This window comes from Leishmania donovani, chromosome 14 (genome assembly GCF_000227135.1).
Source record: "Leishmania donovani BPK282A1 complete genome, chromosome 14".
In the NCBI taxonomy this organism is placed as follows: domain Eukaryota; phylum Euglenozoa; class Kinetoplastea; order Trypanosomatida; family Trypanosomatidae; genus Leishmania; species Leishmania donovani.
In genome coordinates this window covers 622,662-637,847 of record NC_018241.1, presented here as the reverse complement: position 1 = coordinate 637,847, position 15,186 = coordinate 622,662, and the positions used below count along the sequence as shown (strand labels likewise).

The following is a 15,186-nucleotide window of genomic DNA, read 5'->3' as shown; positions in this document are numbered from 1 at the left end:
TGGGCCAAGAGTCCAGTGGAGTTTCACTGATGTTGTGTGGCACAGACGAGTTGCGTTGAGAAGCGAAAAAAAAAAACGTCGAATCCAGCTGTATGAGGTTGGAAGTTTCCCCGGCTGACACCCGTCGCGGAGAGGGGCTCTGGATTCCAACGTTCGGCGAAGCCAAAATCCATTGCCCGTGCACTGGATGGCGATCAGGAATCGCTGTGGGACCACATACGAGAGGGCCCAATGGCACTCATACCTGGTGCGAGAGAAACGGCTGGCCAGGATGAGAGAGGAAGAGAACGTGTATGACGAGAAAGGACGTGCTCATCGTGCATTTGTCATGCGGTGTATGCAGGGAACCGCGTGCGAGAGCGGCAGCAAAGCGAAGCCGAACGCAACTGCACGGCGCCGACGGCCCATAAACTGGGCGTCGGGTTGCTGGTTTACAGTTTTCAGCTCGATTGTGGTGACGTTTTGCAAGCAACTACACAAAAACAGAGGGCCCGCGCGCCAAACAAGCAACAACCCGTAACATATAAGCAGCCGTAGCCGAACACAGACCCGGCAGACAGAAGCGCGACGCCAGCAAACTCAGTTGAGGCCGCGCATCAAGCTGGTGAGCCCGCGCTTCAGAGATGTACCGACGTTTTTAACGGCGCCAGTCATCCTGTTGGAGTCGTTGGCCGTCAGCACCGGGTACGCATACGGTGCAAGGACGCAGTTGTTGTTGCCAAGCGGGAGGAAACCCTGCTGCCGCAGCAAGCTCGCCACGTCTACAACGATGCACAGGTTGGGGTCGAACTCGATGATGGCGAGCCGCTCCTTTCGCGGGGGAGGTGTGCGGTTGTCCGCCGTCGCGTCCTCGATTGCCTCCTCCGGCAGCATCCCGCCGAGGGAGGATTGCTGCCCGGACTGCGCCACATCGTCCTGTTCACGCGTGATCGACGCCGCTGACAGCGTCACGGTGAAGACCAGTGCCCTGCTCTCGATGGGCGGCAGCTGGCGCACGGCAAGCTGTGGCATGACGCGGGTGTCCCACGCGCGCCGCACCGCCGCGTCCACCTCGCTCGTGGTGACGTTGTCGGGAACACCGAGGACAACGAGGGCGCACGCCCACTGCGTGTACGCCACCGGTCGCAGAAGGAATACTGGGCTAATGGAAGGAAAGTGATCGCCCTGGTTCCGCCCCAGCAGCAGCTCGATGCCGCGCAGCTTTTTCCGGTCCTCAAAGACGTTCTCGAACTTGCGCTGCGTTGCAATCACAGCGTTGTGCCCCTGCAGTCGCATGCCGCAGACAGCACGCAGGATGTTACCGTGCATGGCGGCCGAATTCGTGTACAGCATCGCCACACAGTCGCCGTTGTTTACGAACAGCTCCGCTAGCGCGCGAACCATGAGGGGGGGAATGCGCTGTGGATCGCGGGCTTCGTTCCACGTGTTCATAAAAGGCTTCGGCACCGTCTGCTTTGCGCCCGACATGGGCGCAAAGGCCGCCGCGTACCCGCCCTCCACGGCGACCTCCTCAGAAGCATCCAGCCGAGGCACAGGCGGGCTGTCTGGGAAACTGCCGTAAGGAATACGTTGGGTGATGAGCATGGCGATGGAGAGCTGCAGGCATGTAAAGAAGCAGCCGAGGTTCGTTCGGTCCAGCGAATCGGCGCAGTTGAGACGCACGAAGCGTGACTGCGTGATTAGGCGATCCACCTTGCCGGTACGGTGAATCATACCCACCGTCATCATCGAGTCCTCTGCTGTGGGCGTGGTGCCGAGGAATCCCATTGATGCCTCCCAGAAGGTAGAGGTGGCAACATCGATGCCGTACTCCTTGATGAGGTTCAGCCAGTCGACGTGGACGAGGTCGAGGCTGCCGCCTGGAAACGATTGCTTGATGACAACGTCGGATGCCCGGACGGCATCGAGGAAGTGCCGCGCTAGCACATCTTCGCCACTTTTCGGGTTGAGGCGCAGGAGGTTGATACATCGCACTTGCGGATTTGACGCGGTTTGGCCGTTTGTATCGAGCAGCATCACGTCCTTGAGCTCCTGGAACATGTGTGAAAAGTACGTCGCGCTGCCGCGGAGGACCTCGGCCTTGTCGCTGTTGAAGATCATCGCCGGCTCGGAGAGCGACATGGTCATCTGCGTCGTCCAGTGCACCGGGATGGTGCCGCGCAGGATTGAGTGACGTGTGAAGGTCACGGTGTCGGGGCCGTAGTACTTCCAGAGAATGTACTCATAGTAGTGGTCGTTGCCGGCGCCGTTTGCCGCGTTCAGGCCACGGCTGAGGTACCGTGGACCCGGATTGACGTTGCTTTGCCTTCCCAGCAGGACCAGGTGGAGCTCGGTGCCATCCTTGAGCGTGCAGACGCGCTCTCCGGCAAAGCCGCGCACCAACACAGAGCACGCCGCCGTCAGCGAGCAGGCAGAGAACGGCTCGCGGAGGTGGTAGGACCAGTCGCAGGCCATGTCCGGTGGCGCACAGTTTGCTGGCTTCGTGAACGGAAAGGGCAGCATGACGTTCACGTCGTCGCTGTAGTAGTAGCCTTTGCAAAAGGCGTACTCCTGAAACTCACGCAGCCGTACCCGGTCCGTTGGGCTCACACGCACCGGCGCCACTCCAGGTATTTCGAACGGCACCCACGCCGTCCCCGTCACATTGTAGATAACACCCGCAAAGGGCAACGGCACTGCGGCCGTGACGGCTGTGGCGACGAGCACGTACACCCTGTCAATCGTGAGGCACCCAAACAGCGCCGGGTACTCGTGGAAAGACGTGAAAGGGCCGCACTTCTGCTGCGCCTCTTCCAGAGAAGCGAACTCCGTCGCTGGTAACGCTAGCGAGCGCCGCAACTGGCCGCTGCTGTTCACCTCGAGGGGTATCGCCATGGCGTCCTCTAAACTGTCCCGCTTCGGCATGTACATGTCTTCAGTCTGTCGAGGATCCGGCGCGGGTGGCGTCGTCGGAGGGAGGGTTTCAAAGAACATGAGCGGCTCGAGCTCAACCTTGGGAGGAGGCTTTGGCTTCGGCACCACTACAAAAAGGTATTGCACGTTGTTCTTCACGGCAATGGCGCACCGGTGGCGGCCCTGCGACCCTGCTGGACGAGCAGCGGCGCTGTTGGCCTGCATGGTGGGCGTCACCTCCCATACAAGGGTGTCTCACTGCCACCCGGCCCGGGGAACGCACAAGCTGACCAGCAACAGCGGAAAGAGGAAGTGTTGGTCTACTTTTTGCCGGCTTCCTTGCGTGCATCAAGGCATCCGAGAGAGCGCCAGCAGTGGAGAGGGAGACAGAGCGAGAGAGAGAGAGAGAGAGAGAGATGAGCGAAAAGGAGACGTGGAAGGCTGTCAAGCGGCGGCGGTGAACGAAAAAGAGACAGAGTAACAACACGGGCACCGGTACCACAGAGTGAAGGCGCGGGTGTCAAAGGGGTAGCTGTACGCGCGCCACTTTAGATTCCACGAGAGTGTGTTTGGCGCGATCTCGTGCGGAACTACACTCTTTTTTTTTCCGTTTTAATCAACGGTGGCCGTGACGGAAGGGCGAGAATTGCGGCGAGGCAGGCAGCCAAGAGACAACGAAAGGGCCAGGCGGCAGTCGAGAAGAGGGTGGCAGGAGGGCATGTACGGAAGTGTGGTGAAGTCGTCGCGGCAGCATCGTGGAAACACGGGTGTGCCCTCGCAGCGCGGAAGAGATTGCCTGACACGCAGTGACGCGGATTATCATGGCCTTCAAGGTGGGGCCATGGTCATACGTCCATACCGGGTCCGCACAAGCACCCTTTTCATCAGGCAGCCGTTCACTTTTTTTGGTTGGAAGCAGAGATGAGCGCTTCCCACGGCTGCTGTGTGCTGTCTTGCACAAGGCCTTGTTGTTCCGATGATGCTGGACATTAATGCTGACCGCCTGTGAGTAGAAAGACAGAGAAACGACAAGACACAAGTTCGTCTGGCCCAGAGGCACACGCGTGCAGACATGGTCAAACGTCCCTGGTCGGCCCTTCGTTTCATTATCATGTGAGCACGTGTTAGAAATGAACAAAGAGAACTCGAAGACATGCACGGGCAACTGTGTGCCTACTTATGGCCGTCGCCAAAAAAGACCCCTGCCACCCCGTCTCTCCACCCTTTCTCGTGTTGACGGACAAGACGAGAGGAGGCGCTTCTCCTGATGGCACACCACATCGTGCTAAACAAACAACGGGAGAAGTCCCGCATTGCGGAGGGCGGCAGGAGGGGCGCGGCTGCTGGATGACAGCTGTGTTGTATCATCCGTGGTGCGTCGTGGGGGAAAGAAGGGCGACGTGCAGAGGCGGAAGCCGTCTCACACCACTACACTGCCAATACTCAGCAAGAACATCGAAAACAAAAATGAGCAGCCTAGCATGAAACAGTTTCGGTGTGTCGCTGAGCCGGTGTGTGGCGTCGGAGCCGAGTCAGCACACACTTGATGGGTACGCAGCTGAGCGACTACGGGAAATGCTGTCGCCACCAAGCGCGCTAGGCCTTTCCCATGAGTCTGTCCATTGCCTCCAGCCATGGGCCGATCTGTGTCTCAGTGACCATCTCGTTGTAAATGCGGTGGTTACGAACCGACTGAAGAACGCCATATGTGTCGAGGTCGACCAGGTCCGGCTTTCTGCCGCCGTGGAAGGTTCGCGGCTTCTTGGACTTGGGGTCGACGAGTGCCTCAGCGGTGAACCGGTTGACCTCGTCGTGTAGGCGCTGCTTCGGGTCGTCGTCGGGTTTCATGAGGCCGGCCTTCACAAGGCGCGGCTTGGTGACCATCATGGCAACCAGGTACATTACAGGCGCTCCAATCACCTTGAGAAAGAGCTTGTTGGCGTAGGGGATTGTGTCGCAGCTGTCGATGTAGGAATAGCCGGCCCACGCCGCGGGGAGGGAGCGGTTGAACTCGAGAGTGACAAAGCGGACGAGAGAACTGCGGGCCCACGTGCGCCACTTGTCCACATCCTCATCCTTTAGCTGGCCACCAAGACCCATCTTCTCGCTAAGCGTGTCCACAATGATTCGCGAGTCGACCAGGTACGACCTGTCGCCTGCCTTCGACTCGAACCGCAGCTGCGGCACCTTCTTGTACAGGCTCTCCGCCAACTCCGTCTTAAACATTGGCTCCACCTCTACGCACTCGTGCGGGATCTTGTTGTAGTCCAGAAATGCCTTGACGGTGCCACACCACGGACAGGTGGTGTACCGGTAAAACTGAATGAGGGGGTGCTCTTTGTGGTCGCAGAGCTTCTTGAAGGCTTCGTCTAGCTTGGTGGCGTCCTGCATTGCATTGAAGGCTTCGGCGGTCACGCTGCGGTTGTCGCGCATGCGGCGCTGGTACATTGCGTACCCACCACCGACCCCCACAAAACCCGCCACCGTCGTGCCGACGAGGACTTTTCGGGAAAATGTCCCTCTGCCGAACATGATGTCGAGCTGGGGAGAGAACAGGGCGACAGGCACCGTGTGAGGAGACACGAAAAACAAAGGAGTGTGGGTTGGGTGGAAGGCACACGGCCACAGGAAGAGACTATGCGCTCACGTTTCTTTTCGCTCGGCCACCCGAGAGATGATATTTGTATAGTGGGTCAAATACTTCTCCGTGTTTGTCTGTTGTTTTTAGGTGCGTGTGCTCGCGTGTGAGCACCGTGGCGAGAGAAACGCAGTTGATGCGCGCGGAAGAGAGAGAAAAGGGGGCACTGCTTGGTAATCTGCAGAAAGGGGAATAGGGGGTGGGTGAACGGAAGATGCTATTCCGCGCCCTCGATAGAGCGAGCGGCAATCGATAGCACGCCGGCACCGTTGTCAGTTAGCGTCGATGAAGCGATCCGATGACGCAGACCCAGCTGTGTGTGTGTGTGTGTGTATGTGTGTGTGCTTGCCTTATTTACCAGTACAAGGATTTGGTGCAGCTACCGCGTAGAGCACGGGGTGGGGTGTGTGCGCGCCGCCACCCCCCCCCACACACACTTACAAAGGGGCCAACTCATCAAGTTTCACTGCGCGACGGTGGAGCAGATACCCAGACGTAAAAACCACGAAAGAGACTCACACGCATCCACATCTTTTGTTTGCCTCTTGCTGCCGCTGTCTTCGTGCGTGCCTCTGTAGATGTTAGACAGGAAGTGAGAAGCGCGGAAGACAGGAAGTGGCTCGCGAACTTAGCTGCCGTAGCGAGTCGAGGGCATGCCGTCAACCCACGATTTCTCGTGACGGCTCCAGTGCTCGTCGTCTGTGTGATTGAGTCCACTCACGTTGACGAGGGGCTCCTTGCGTACCTCTTTCTCCAGTGCCATCTCTGCAAGCGAATCGTATCGACGCTGCCGTCGCGTGGCAAGGTTGTGAAGCTTTCGGTACTTCCGGCCATGCTCATCTTGGTCGCCATGCACAATGGCGTTCACTCGGTTAGCGTAAGCCTTGCGCGAGAGTTTCTTGTACCGCTTCTCTGGCTCGTCCAGAGAATCGAGCAACTCCTTCATCCCGCCGTGCATACGGCTTCCTCCGGCGCTTGTCGCCATCTTCTTTTCGTCTGGAGACATGAGGAAGGTACGCTCCGCCTCGCTCTGCCGCCGCTTGATCTTCGCCTTGGTAAGAGCATCCTCATTGAGGGGCCACTCGCCACCAGTCTGCAGACCGTTTTCGACGTGCTGTGCGATGAAGGCAATGCGCTGGCTAAAGTCCCTCACGGAGGAAGGCCACAGCTCGTAGCCGTCTGGTTTGCGCATCGCCATGCGTCGTAGTGCCGCCGCACGCTTCTGGCGTTTCCGCTGCAGCCAGTGGAAGCGCCGCTTTCCCTGGCGGGCGTCACGCAGCTCAGCCAACGTGAGCGTCTCCTCGTTAGCTGCAGCGTACTCTTTTGCCGCCTTCAGCCGCTTCCACTCGCGCAGTCGCGCATCACGCGGCAGCCGCGCCAGACGCACACGCAGCGCCTCGTCGTCCTCCGTGAGTCCAAGCGATCCGTACTTGACACGGTCACGGATGCTGTAGGGGAGGGCATGCACCCAGTCGGGGAAGTAGCTGTCGTCATCCAGCATGAACGAGTCGATGCGGGAGCTTGGGTACACGCCATGCTCCTCCACTAGCCTGCGCTGATGCTGCTCCACCGCCTCCTCGTCTGAGTCGGCGGAGCGCAGTTTGCGAAAGAGCTGATAAAACTCGCGCGACGTGGGTGGCTGGCCAAACTTGTCGGCCACGTGATCGCGGCGATCCACCTCGCGCCGCATCAAATTGCGCATGGTGGTGCTGTAGCCCTCGCTGTCGTAACTGTCCTCGGCGAGAGCGTCGTCAGAAGAGCGAACCGCCTGTATCTCGGCGGGCGTCTGCGGCAATCGACGCCCCGCATGAAGCGCTTCCGCTGTACGCGTGTCCAGGTTCAGATGGTCCATCATGGTGCGCTGCTTTTCCTCCTTCAGGAGGCCGCGCTCTTTTCGCCTCGTCTTTAGCATCGCTGTCAAGTTTGTCTTGCTGCGGTACACCTCCGGTTCCGTAAAGCTGTCTCCCCTCTCCCGCTCTGTTAGCGCCCCCTTGTTCAGATTCACGCCACCTGCGCTGCTCCGCTTTGCGAATGCCACATGTTGATAGGGTCGGAGCAGCACGCTGTATCCCTTTGTAAGCATTGAGCACACCCGTGCCGCGCAGTGGTTGTGATACACCTGCTGCAGTTGCGAGTGGTGCCCCCTACGTGCATCTTCACGACCAGACAGCGAGCCATGAACGACGAAGAACCGCAAAGGAAAGGGAAGCCCGAGAGGCGAAGGTTAGAGAGCCCCATTGGCGCGTATGAGGACATTATAGAAATAACAAACATTCAAAGCCCCGCGGCGCGTGCATAAAGTGCACCGTCTCGAAAGGGAAAAGGCTCGGTTCTTTGCAGGGCGTCATGGGACAGACCGCCGCGAAAGCCGACAAGAACGAAATGCGGCGGTGCGCCCCCCCCCCACTGCACCATTACAGAGGGGGCGGTTAATGGGAGATGTGTATTCAAGGCGAAGATCACAACAGTGGCCGCCAGGATTCGTTTTGTCCTCGCGCCTTTTCACATTTTTGTTCCCCACACAATGAGGGATACCTCAGCGCGTGGTATCCAGGGTCTAGTACCCTACTCTCTCTCTCTCTCGGTGTGTGTGTGTGTGCGTGGGGGGGAGGGGGAAGGCAGCCGCCACCACCCACACTTTATCTCTGAAAAATGCCGAACCACTTCTGGTGGTGAAGAGCTCAAGTGCCTATGGCATGGGGAAGCGAGGACAATTCACCGATGCTCATGTCGACCGTGAGGACCTGGACGGCGCAGCCTAAAAGCGACGTGTCTCAGTGAACACGCTTGTCGCATGCACACATCATGGGCAAAGTGTCAACCTGGCCGAAACGCATCTTGCAAGGCCCCCGCACCGCCTCTTGGTGGTGGGAAGCCGGAGCCGCCCCGATGGGGATGCACCGCGTGGCGACGGGCATGATGGGAGGAGCGGCTGTGATGCACGGAAGAGGTGGTAGAGCTTGAGGCACAGGCTGCATTCCGATGATTGAGGCACTGAGTTGCTGTAACGCCTGCCTGCCGCTACTTCCCACCGCTAAAGGGGGCGATGGGCAGGGTTTGGTTACGCTCAGGCTCAACGGTAGAATGGACACGTGGAAGAAGGAAAAGAGAAAACATGCGTGCTGTGTCGTTGTGTGCGCCTTCGGCGTCGCCTGGGAGGCGGTGAACGACCGCAGAACTCAATGCGTTGGAGCCGCGACACGTTGCTGGAGAGAACAGAAAGACGGGACAACTCTGCTCTCCGTCAGCCGTGCTCCGGCTGCCACCCTCTCAACCGGGTCGCTTTGCACGCGGCGGTCCATTATGCAGACATGCCCAACAAAAATGTCGCACAGGAGGCGAGCGGGAGGGGAGCCGATGTATGCCCGTGGCCAAGAACATGCTCCATGGGAACATGCAGGACGGATGCACGTCTTGTCCACCGGAGTTGCTCGGACATCACAGACAAGCGCGTTTAGGACTCACGACGAGGCCTGCATGCAAGCCTCTGCAACGGCGCCGGCTCATTCGATGCGTTTGGCCTTGACCGCCTGGCTGTGCTTGTGTTGCGCGCTACGGTAACAGTTGTAGCCGTTAACTGTGGCCAAGCAGATGTTCACCAACGCTAGCGAGCGGCTTCCAGAGTTCTGGGGCTGAATGAGTAGGGCGTAGACGAACCACACCATACCAGTAGCGCAGAGGGCAGCGCTCGAGTTGAAGTCGATCTTCTCCACCGGCGGATATCCGGAGACGATGCCGTAAAGGGGGACAATCGAGAGCGACCACTTGAACAAGGGGGCGGTGTTGTAGATGGAGTTGAGGTACGCGATGACGCGGTTTTGTTCGTACGGGGCGAGAAAGTTGAAGATGCGCCCTGTTCCAACCCAGCTGTGGAACGCCTTGGGAAACAGCTTCGGGATCGTTTGACCAGTCACGGTAGAAGACATCTTTGCCTACCCAACGGCGGAAGAGCCGGAGGTGAACAGAACTGACGGTGTGGAGGAGACAGTATAAGAGGAGGCGATTGCACAAGAGAAATAAGGGGGCGAGATGTGCGAGAAGGCAACACTAGCTGGTGCATATGCGTTATCTGAAGCACAAGTTCAACCGATACAAAAACGGTCAAGCAAAAGAAAAAAAAGAGAGGGAGCGCGGGGGCGGCAAAGAGGTGGGGAGGGAGGAGAATGGTGTGCGTTACGAGTGGCTGTATACTCACACGAAAAGGACTCGTTCCATGGCTTACAAATGGGCATCACTTGACACGCATCTTTTACAGCACTGAATCCCATATACGATGGTCCTCTCGCGCATGCACACATTCGTGCATCTGCTCCGCCGCGTGAGTTGCGCCGTTGGCGCGCAACAGCTACAAGACATCATGACGAAGGCAGTGCTTTTGTACTTCTGCTTTCACCGGTCGATGCGTGCTCGTCGGATCATCTTTACCTCCGTGCTAGAAGCCCAAAGTGGCCAAAGCAGAAAGCGTCACGGTACCGCACCGATAGGAGCGCCAGGACAGAGAAGCGTATGGAGGGAGAGCACCGCGAGAAAGCGTAGCCATCCTCGCTGCCAAGGTAGTCAACCTTGGCAGCGGACGGGGAGAAAAGAAGAGAGGAAAAGATGGCGAGAGTCTTCTTCGGTTTTCTACGCGGGGCTGCCCTTCGCCAACCTCACAGCGTTTGCTCATACCGCAGAAGCGCTTCTTGAGCAGATATGTATCGGTCCCAATCGGCGGCAGACACCTCGACCTGGTCTGCTGCCGCGAGAGGCTGGGCGGCTACCTTGTCCAGCTGCACCAGCACCGTAACAGGCTGCAGGCGACGGGAAAGCATCGCATAGTGAGGTGACGATTGGGGAAGGAGGAGGAGCAGCACGTACAGCGTCTGCACCAGCGCCGGGCATGACGTGGGGTGCAACAGGGACACGCGCAAAAAGGTGAAGGCGGACGACTCTAGCTGCTGCACCAAGTGATCGAGCTGCACGTAAGTGGCAACGGACATCTCGCCCTCACCGAGATGCTCACAGATGCGCCGGGTGAAGACGAAGTGACGACACAGCAGTCCGAGCGAGAGCAGCGCTACAGCGTTGTAGCACCAGCACGGCAGCAGCGTCGAGAACATCTCCGCCGCGTCGGTGTTTGTCAGCCCGCGGCGCAGCAGCGTCCGAACATCGTCAAGCTCAGGGAACGTGGCCAGCATGGCTTGGAGGGAGAGCACCACCTTGCTCACAAATCGCAAGTCGGTCATGCAAGACAGCGCGCGTGCGAAGTGGACGAGCACGCCCTCCCTCAAGTCCTCCTCCTCGAGCCCGCTGCGCAGCGTGTGTAACCGGCGCACTACATCGGGGAAGCGCCGCAGCAGCTGCCCGTCGTGATTGTGGTGCAACAGCCGGTGCAGCACGAGCTGCACAAACTCTGAAAAGTGACCGTTGTTCGTGAGCACGCACGCCACCTCGGTGCCTCGGTGCGCCACGTTTTCTGGAGCGACGTCGAGCAACATGGTAATCCTCCCTAGCACGTTGCTAAGTAGATTCTCCGACGATGCAGGTGCAAGGTGGTGCAGGACAAGAAGCCATTCGAGTCCACCTATGAGCGTCTCCTCCCCAGCACCGCTCTCAAGCAACTCCAATACGCTCTGCAAAAGCACATCGATCACCCCGGCCGACACGCCGTCCCCGACAGACACAATCGCGTGTTGCACCTCCTGGTTTGTGATGACGGCCGCCGCATGCGTGGAGCCATCGACCGAGCTGAGCTCAGGCAGTGTCGCCTGCAGAACACGGGACAGGTGGCGTTGGAAAATGTCGTCATGAATTCCGAGGTGGACGAGCTCCGACAACCACTCCAGGCAGAAAACGCGCGCCCGCGCAGATGTTGTGTCGTGTACGCATGTGCACAAGGCGCCCACCACTTCGCATACATCCGCTGCTGTGTCCGCGGAATAGTGTTGTGAGACACTGTGCCGGCATTCACGCAGAATGTGAAACACGTTTGTGTCGTTGCTGACAGAGGCGGCGAGCAGCACGCGAAGGAGCGGCGCCATGGAGGCGGCGAAGTGGCAGCCGGGCAGTTCCAGCACAAACCGCAGCCACTGGAGGATCCACTGAGACACGGCCGCGGCCACGTCGACAACAAGCGGTCCCGACGTCGATGTGTAGTTGCCTAGCGTGTCGGACACAAAGGAGGCAAAGGTGTTCATGTCCACCGCAGAAGCCCCGCTGCGGCTCACCGACTCTTTCAGCGTACACGAAACCTCCTCCGCTAGCAGAAAAACGCGCTTGTCGCGGTCGCTCACGGCGATGGAGAGTGCAGTGAAGAGATCCGTGAATCGCGCCCCCCACGCTTCTGCCCCGTGGTGGCGCACAAGCTCGTAGCACGCTTCGATGGCGGCAATGCGGACGATCGGGTCCGCGTCGCCCATGCTGCGCAGCACAGGATCCAGTAAGTGCATCAGCAGCTCGCTGCCCAGTGGTTGCGGCGGAAGACCAGCACACACCGCACGTACGCATAGGAGACCAGCCCGGCGGTAGACTGCTGCGGTGCTGCGCAGCAGCTGCTCTTCGACGCCACGTAATTCCACCACTGCAACTTCTTCCGCTTCGGCGGCGGGCACATCCTTATAGAGTTGTGATGTGCGTGATGAGATCACCTGTGCGGCCCTGGTGCGGGCATCGGCCTTCCCTTCGATGAGGGCCTTGCGCGTCGCCTGTAAGGAGAGTGGGTCGGTCATGCTGTGTGCACAGAGCTGAGGAACAGCGGGCAAGCATGCACACCCGCAAGCGCACTCACGAAGACTTCACTGTTAGCCGTCACGCACCGACAGTGTTCGTGATGAGAAAAAAAAAACAGTCGAGGTGAACGACAGGCGAGAAAGGGGAGGGGGGATGTGCAGCGTGCATGTTTGAGACCAGGAGAGAGGAGGAGGGTCGCATACGTAAAGCTGGGAAGGCATGGAGGTCACAGTGTCGGTGCCTTGCTCTGCGCGGGGGGGGGAGAACAGTCAGCCACCCTTGACGCTTTCTGTGCCATGTACTGAAGCGGAGCACGGGGGAGGAGTGGAGCAGAGCCTTCTGCATGCCAGCTGCTCACATGCGCACATCCCCCCACTCACCCCAACCGGAGCGAGTCACCGTTTGCCGCTGCATTACCACAGCGGTTGTGTGGGCAAGCCTGTGTCATGGAGTAGGAGACGCTCAGAAGTGAAATGGGTATCCTTGTGGTCAGGTTCATAAAAAGAACAAGTCATAACTTTCACAGCTGCGCATGCAAAACAGTTTCTGGGCGCGCCAGGCAAGAGCATACACACACACAGAGATAAAGAAAAACAGAGAACGAAGGGAAGAAATCAGAAAAAAAAGCAAATGACAGCACGTTGAACGAGAGAAAAGGAGGGAAAAAGAAGACATCGACCGAAACGTCTAACAAGTGCCGAAAAGGACGAGAAAGTGAGATCGGCTAACCCCCATAAATATATACGAGCACGGGATGACGAAAAGAGCCAAACATCAGAAACAAACGAAGACGTCCGCTTGCGTCGAAGGGGGATGAGGCATGACAAAGAAAACAAAGGAGAGGGGAAGAGATGACAAACGGAAGAACCAAGGATAAGGCAAGCGACAAGCAGAAGAGGGCGGGGAATCGTTCCAAGAGTCCCTGCTAACACACAAACAAGACGGAGGAGAACGTGGCGTGTGTGAGTGAGTGGAGCTGCGTCCACAGCCGGTCTAAAGGAGAGGATGGGTGGTGTCCGAAAACAAACTACGGTAAAGTAAAATAATCGATAGCCTTCTTCATTCCTTTTTGTTCCGCTCCGTCTCATTGCTCTACGCTTCTTGTTTGTCGACATGGCCGTCTTTCTTGTCCCTTCAATTTCTTCCTCGCGCTAACCGTGGCAGCCAACCAGCAACTATGAGGAGTCGCCGTCCAGCGGCGCCATGACACAGAGCACAGGCGTCTGCTCAGTTCGCTGTTCTGCTGGATTTTACTGAGAGAATCGAAAGAGTAGAGGCAGCGCCCTCCTCGGCCTCCACGCTAGCTGAATAAAACGATTCGATTTCACCCTCATCTCACCTCTCTGCACAGCACGGCCAACATCTATTCGACTATTGCAAAAATACACATTCAAGACAACGAAAAGTGAGAGGAGAGCACACACAGCTCGCCGACGACACACAGAAAGCAAAAAATAGAAAAGACAAGTACAAAAAAGCACAAAAAAAAGGAGGATTCCGTACAGGTATTCGAAAACAACAAAAAGGGGGAAAAAAAGAGCGAACTCATTAGGGTACAGCGAATACAAGTTCTCGCTATGTGGAGAGGCGTGCGATGGGGTCAGAACGAGGGATGATTTCGCACGATCATCGATATGTACAGGGAGAACAATCGATACACTCAAAAAGAGAGAAAAAGAGCGCACTCACGGTGCCGCGCTCTTCACCCTCTATCAAGCCGCCACTATGGCTACAAAAGATAGGCAGCAATGTTTTTTAACGCAGATACACAAGCGGGTCGCGATCCTACCACTACTAATGCCCGTGAAGTCCAGATCCAGAAGAGAATCGGTCAACGCAGAACGGTGTCACGGAGTTGTCCGACAATCGCACACATACATACAGATACACACACACACGCAGCCACACACAATCAAGCATTCATGAACAGGTACATAAAGTTCATGTAAAAGGGAAGAATTCAGCCTCAGAGAGAGTACAGGGAAACCACAATAACAACAAAAAGGAAAGGGAGCGCAGAGGCGAGCAGGAAAGCCGCCAAACCGCCATGCAAACGCACACAAGCACGAAAAGGCAGTCAAAACGGTCACTGGCAACCACAACAGCAAATCGATCAGGCAGTACAATGTGCAACACCAGCAAAAGAAGTGTGTGCATAAGTGCGGCCGTTAATAGATATTCATGTACATTTGGTGTATTTTGCATGCATGTCCACAGGAACCAGAGGCAAGGGTCGAAGGCGAGACGAGTGTCAGAAGGCCAGCCCTCCCCCCTCTCAGTGAGCACCACTTACACAGCCGACTCATTCTTGTCTGCACACTGGAAAACTGTTGTGGTGTGAGAGGCGCACGTTCGACGGCCAACGTGTGCTAGGCCGGATGCTGCTCGGCAGTCCTACTGGGAGCTGGGGGATAGGCCACGCGTGCTTGAGCGGCGAGGGGTGCTGCTACGGCGCACCGACTCCTCCTCGATGCGCGACTTGCACGCCTCCAGTTGTCGAATGCTCTCGAGGTTCTTCTTTGACAGCTTAGTCTTGGAGAAGGGAATGTGCTGATCTGTTTCCGGAGCACCAGACGGATACCATGGCTGCTTGTAGCCGCTGCTTTTCGTGGCAGGCGACACCCACGACGGACGGCGGCGCTGCCGTCCTCCGGCGGTAGCATGGTAAGCCGCCCCCGCCTCCGCCGTAGGCGTGCCGGCAGACCGCGCCGCGGCGTGGTAGTGCTCAGCCTCAAACTCGCCAAACTCCACTTGATGCGCCTCTTCCGGCTCGTACTCCTGGCGGTGCAGCTCTCCGTGGTACTCCTCCTCCTCCGGCTGCTCCTCCTCGGGCTGCGACACCTCTTCCGCCGCCGCCGCAGGCCGGCGCAGACCCTCTTCCCCCGCCGCGGATTCTGAAACGGCTTCCGACGCCTCTTCCGACGCCGCCGCAGGCCGGCGCAGATCCT

General features: G+C 58.1%; 5 protein-coding genes across 5 annotated transcripts; all 5 read right to left on the bottom strand.

The window, feature by feature from the left end:
* Positions 1 to 579: 579 nt before the first annotated feature.
* LDBPK_141590 (synaptojanin (N-terminal domain), putative) lies at positions 580 to 3,117 on the bottom strand (the record flags this gene model as incomplete). Its single annotated transcript, XM_003859477.1, has 1 exon — positions 580 to 3,117. One exon carries the CDS (start codon positions 3,115 to 3,117, stop codon positions 580 to 582), a length of 2,538 nt encoding a protein of 845 aa, XP_003859525.1.
* A 1,371-nt stretch (positions 3,118 to 4,488) lies between these two features.
* Positions 4,489 to 5,424, bottom strand: LDBPK_141580 (glutathione-S-transferase/glutaredoxin,putative; the record flags this gene model as incomplete). Its single annotated transcript, XM_003859476.1, has 1 exon — positions 4,489 to 5,424. One exon carries the CDS (start codon positions 5,422 to 5,424, stop codon positions 4,489 to 4,491), a length of 936 nt encoding a protein of 311 aa, XP_003859524.1.
* Positions 5,425 to 6,158: 734 nt separating this feature from the next.
* On the bottom strand, positions 6,159 to 7,613 carry LDBPK_141570 (hypothetical protein, conserved; the record flags this gene model as incomplete). The annotated part of the gene is made up of 1 exon (XM_003859475.1): positions 6,159 to 7,613. One exon carries the CDS (start codon positions 7,611 to 7,613, stop codon positions 6,159 to 6,161), a length of 1,455 nt encoding a protein of 484 aa, XP_003859523.1.
* A 1,420-nt stretch (positions 7,614 to 9,033) lies between these two features.
* Positions 9,034 to 9,456, bottom strand: LDBPK_141560 (hypothetical protein, conserved; the record flags this gene model as incomplete). Its single annotated transcript, XM_003859474.1, has 1 exon — positions 9,034 to 9,456. One exon carries the CDS (start codon positions 9,454 to 9,456, stop codon positions 9,034 to 9,036), a length of 423 nt encoding a protein of 140 aa, XP_003859522.1.
* Positions 9,457 to 10,179: 723 nt separating this feature from the next.
* Positions 10,180 to 12,237, bottom strand: LDBPK_141550 (hypothetical protein, conserved; the record flags this gene model as incomplete). Its single annotated transcript, XM_003859473.1, has 1 exon — positions 10,180 to 12,237. One exon carries the CDS (start codon positions 12,235 to 12,237, stop codon positions 10,180 to 10,182), a length of 2,058 nt encoding a protein of 685 aa, XP_003859521.1.
* Positions 12,238 to 15,186: the final 2,949 nt, after the last annotated feature.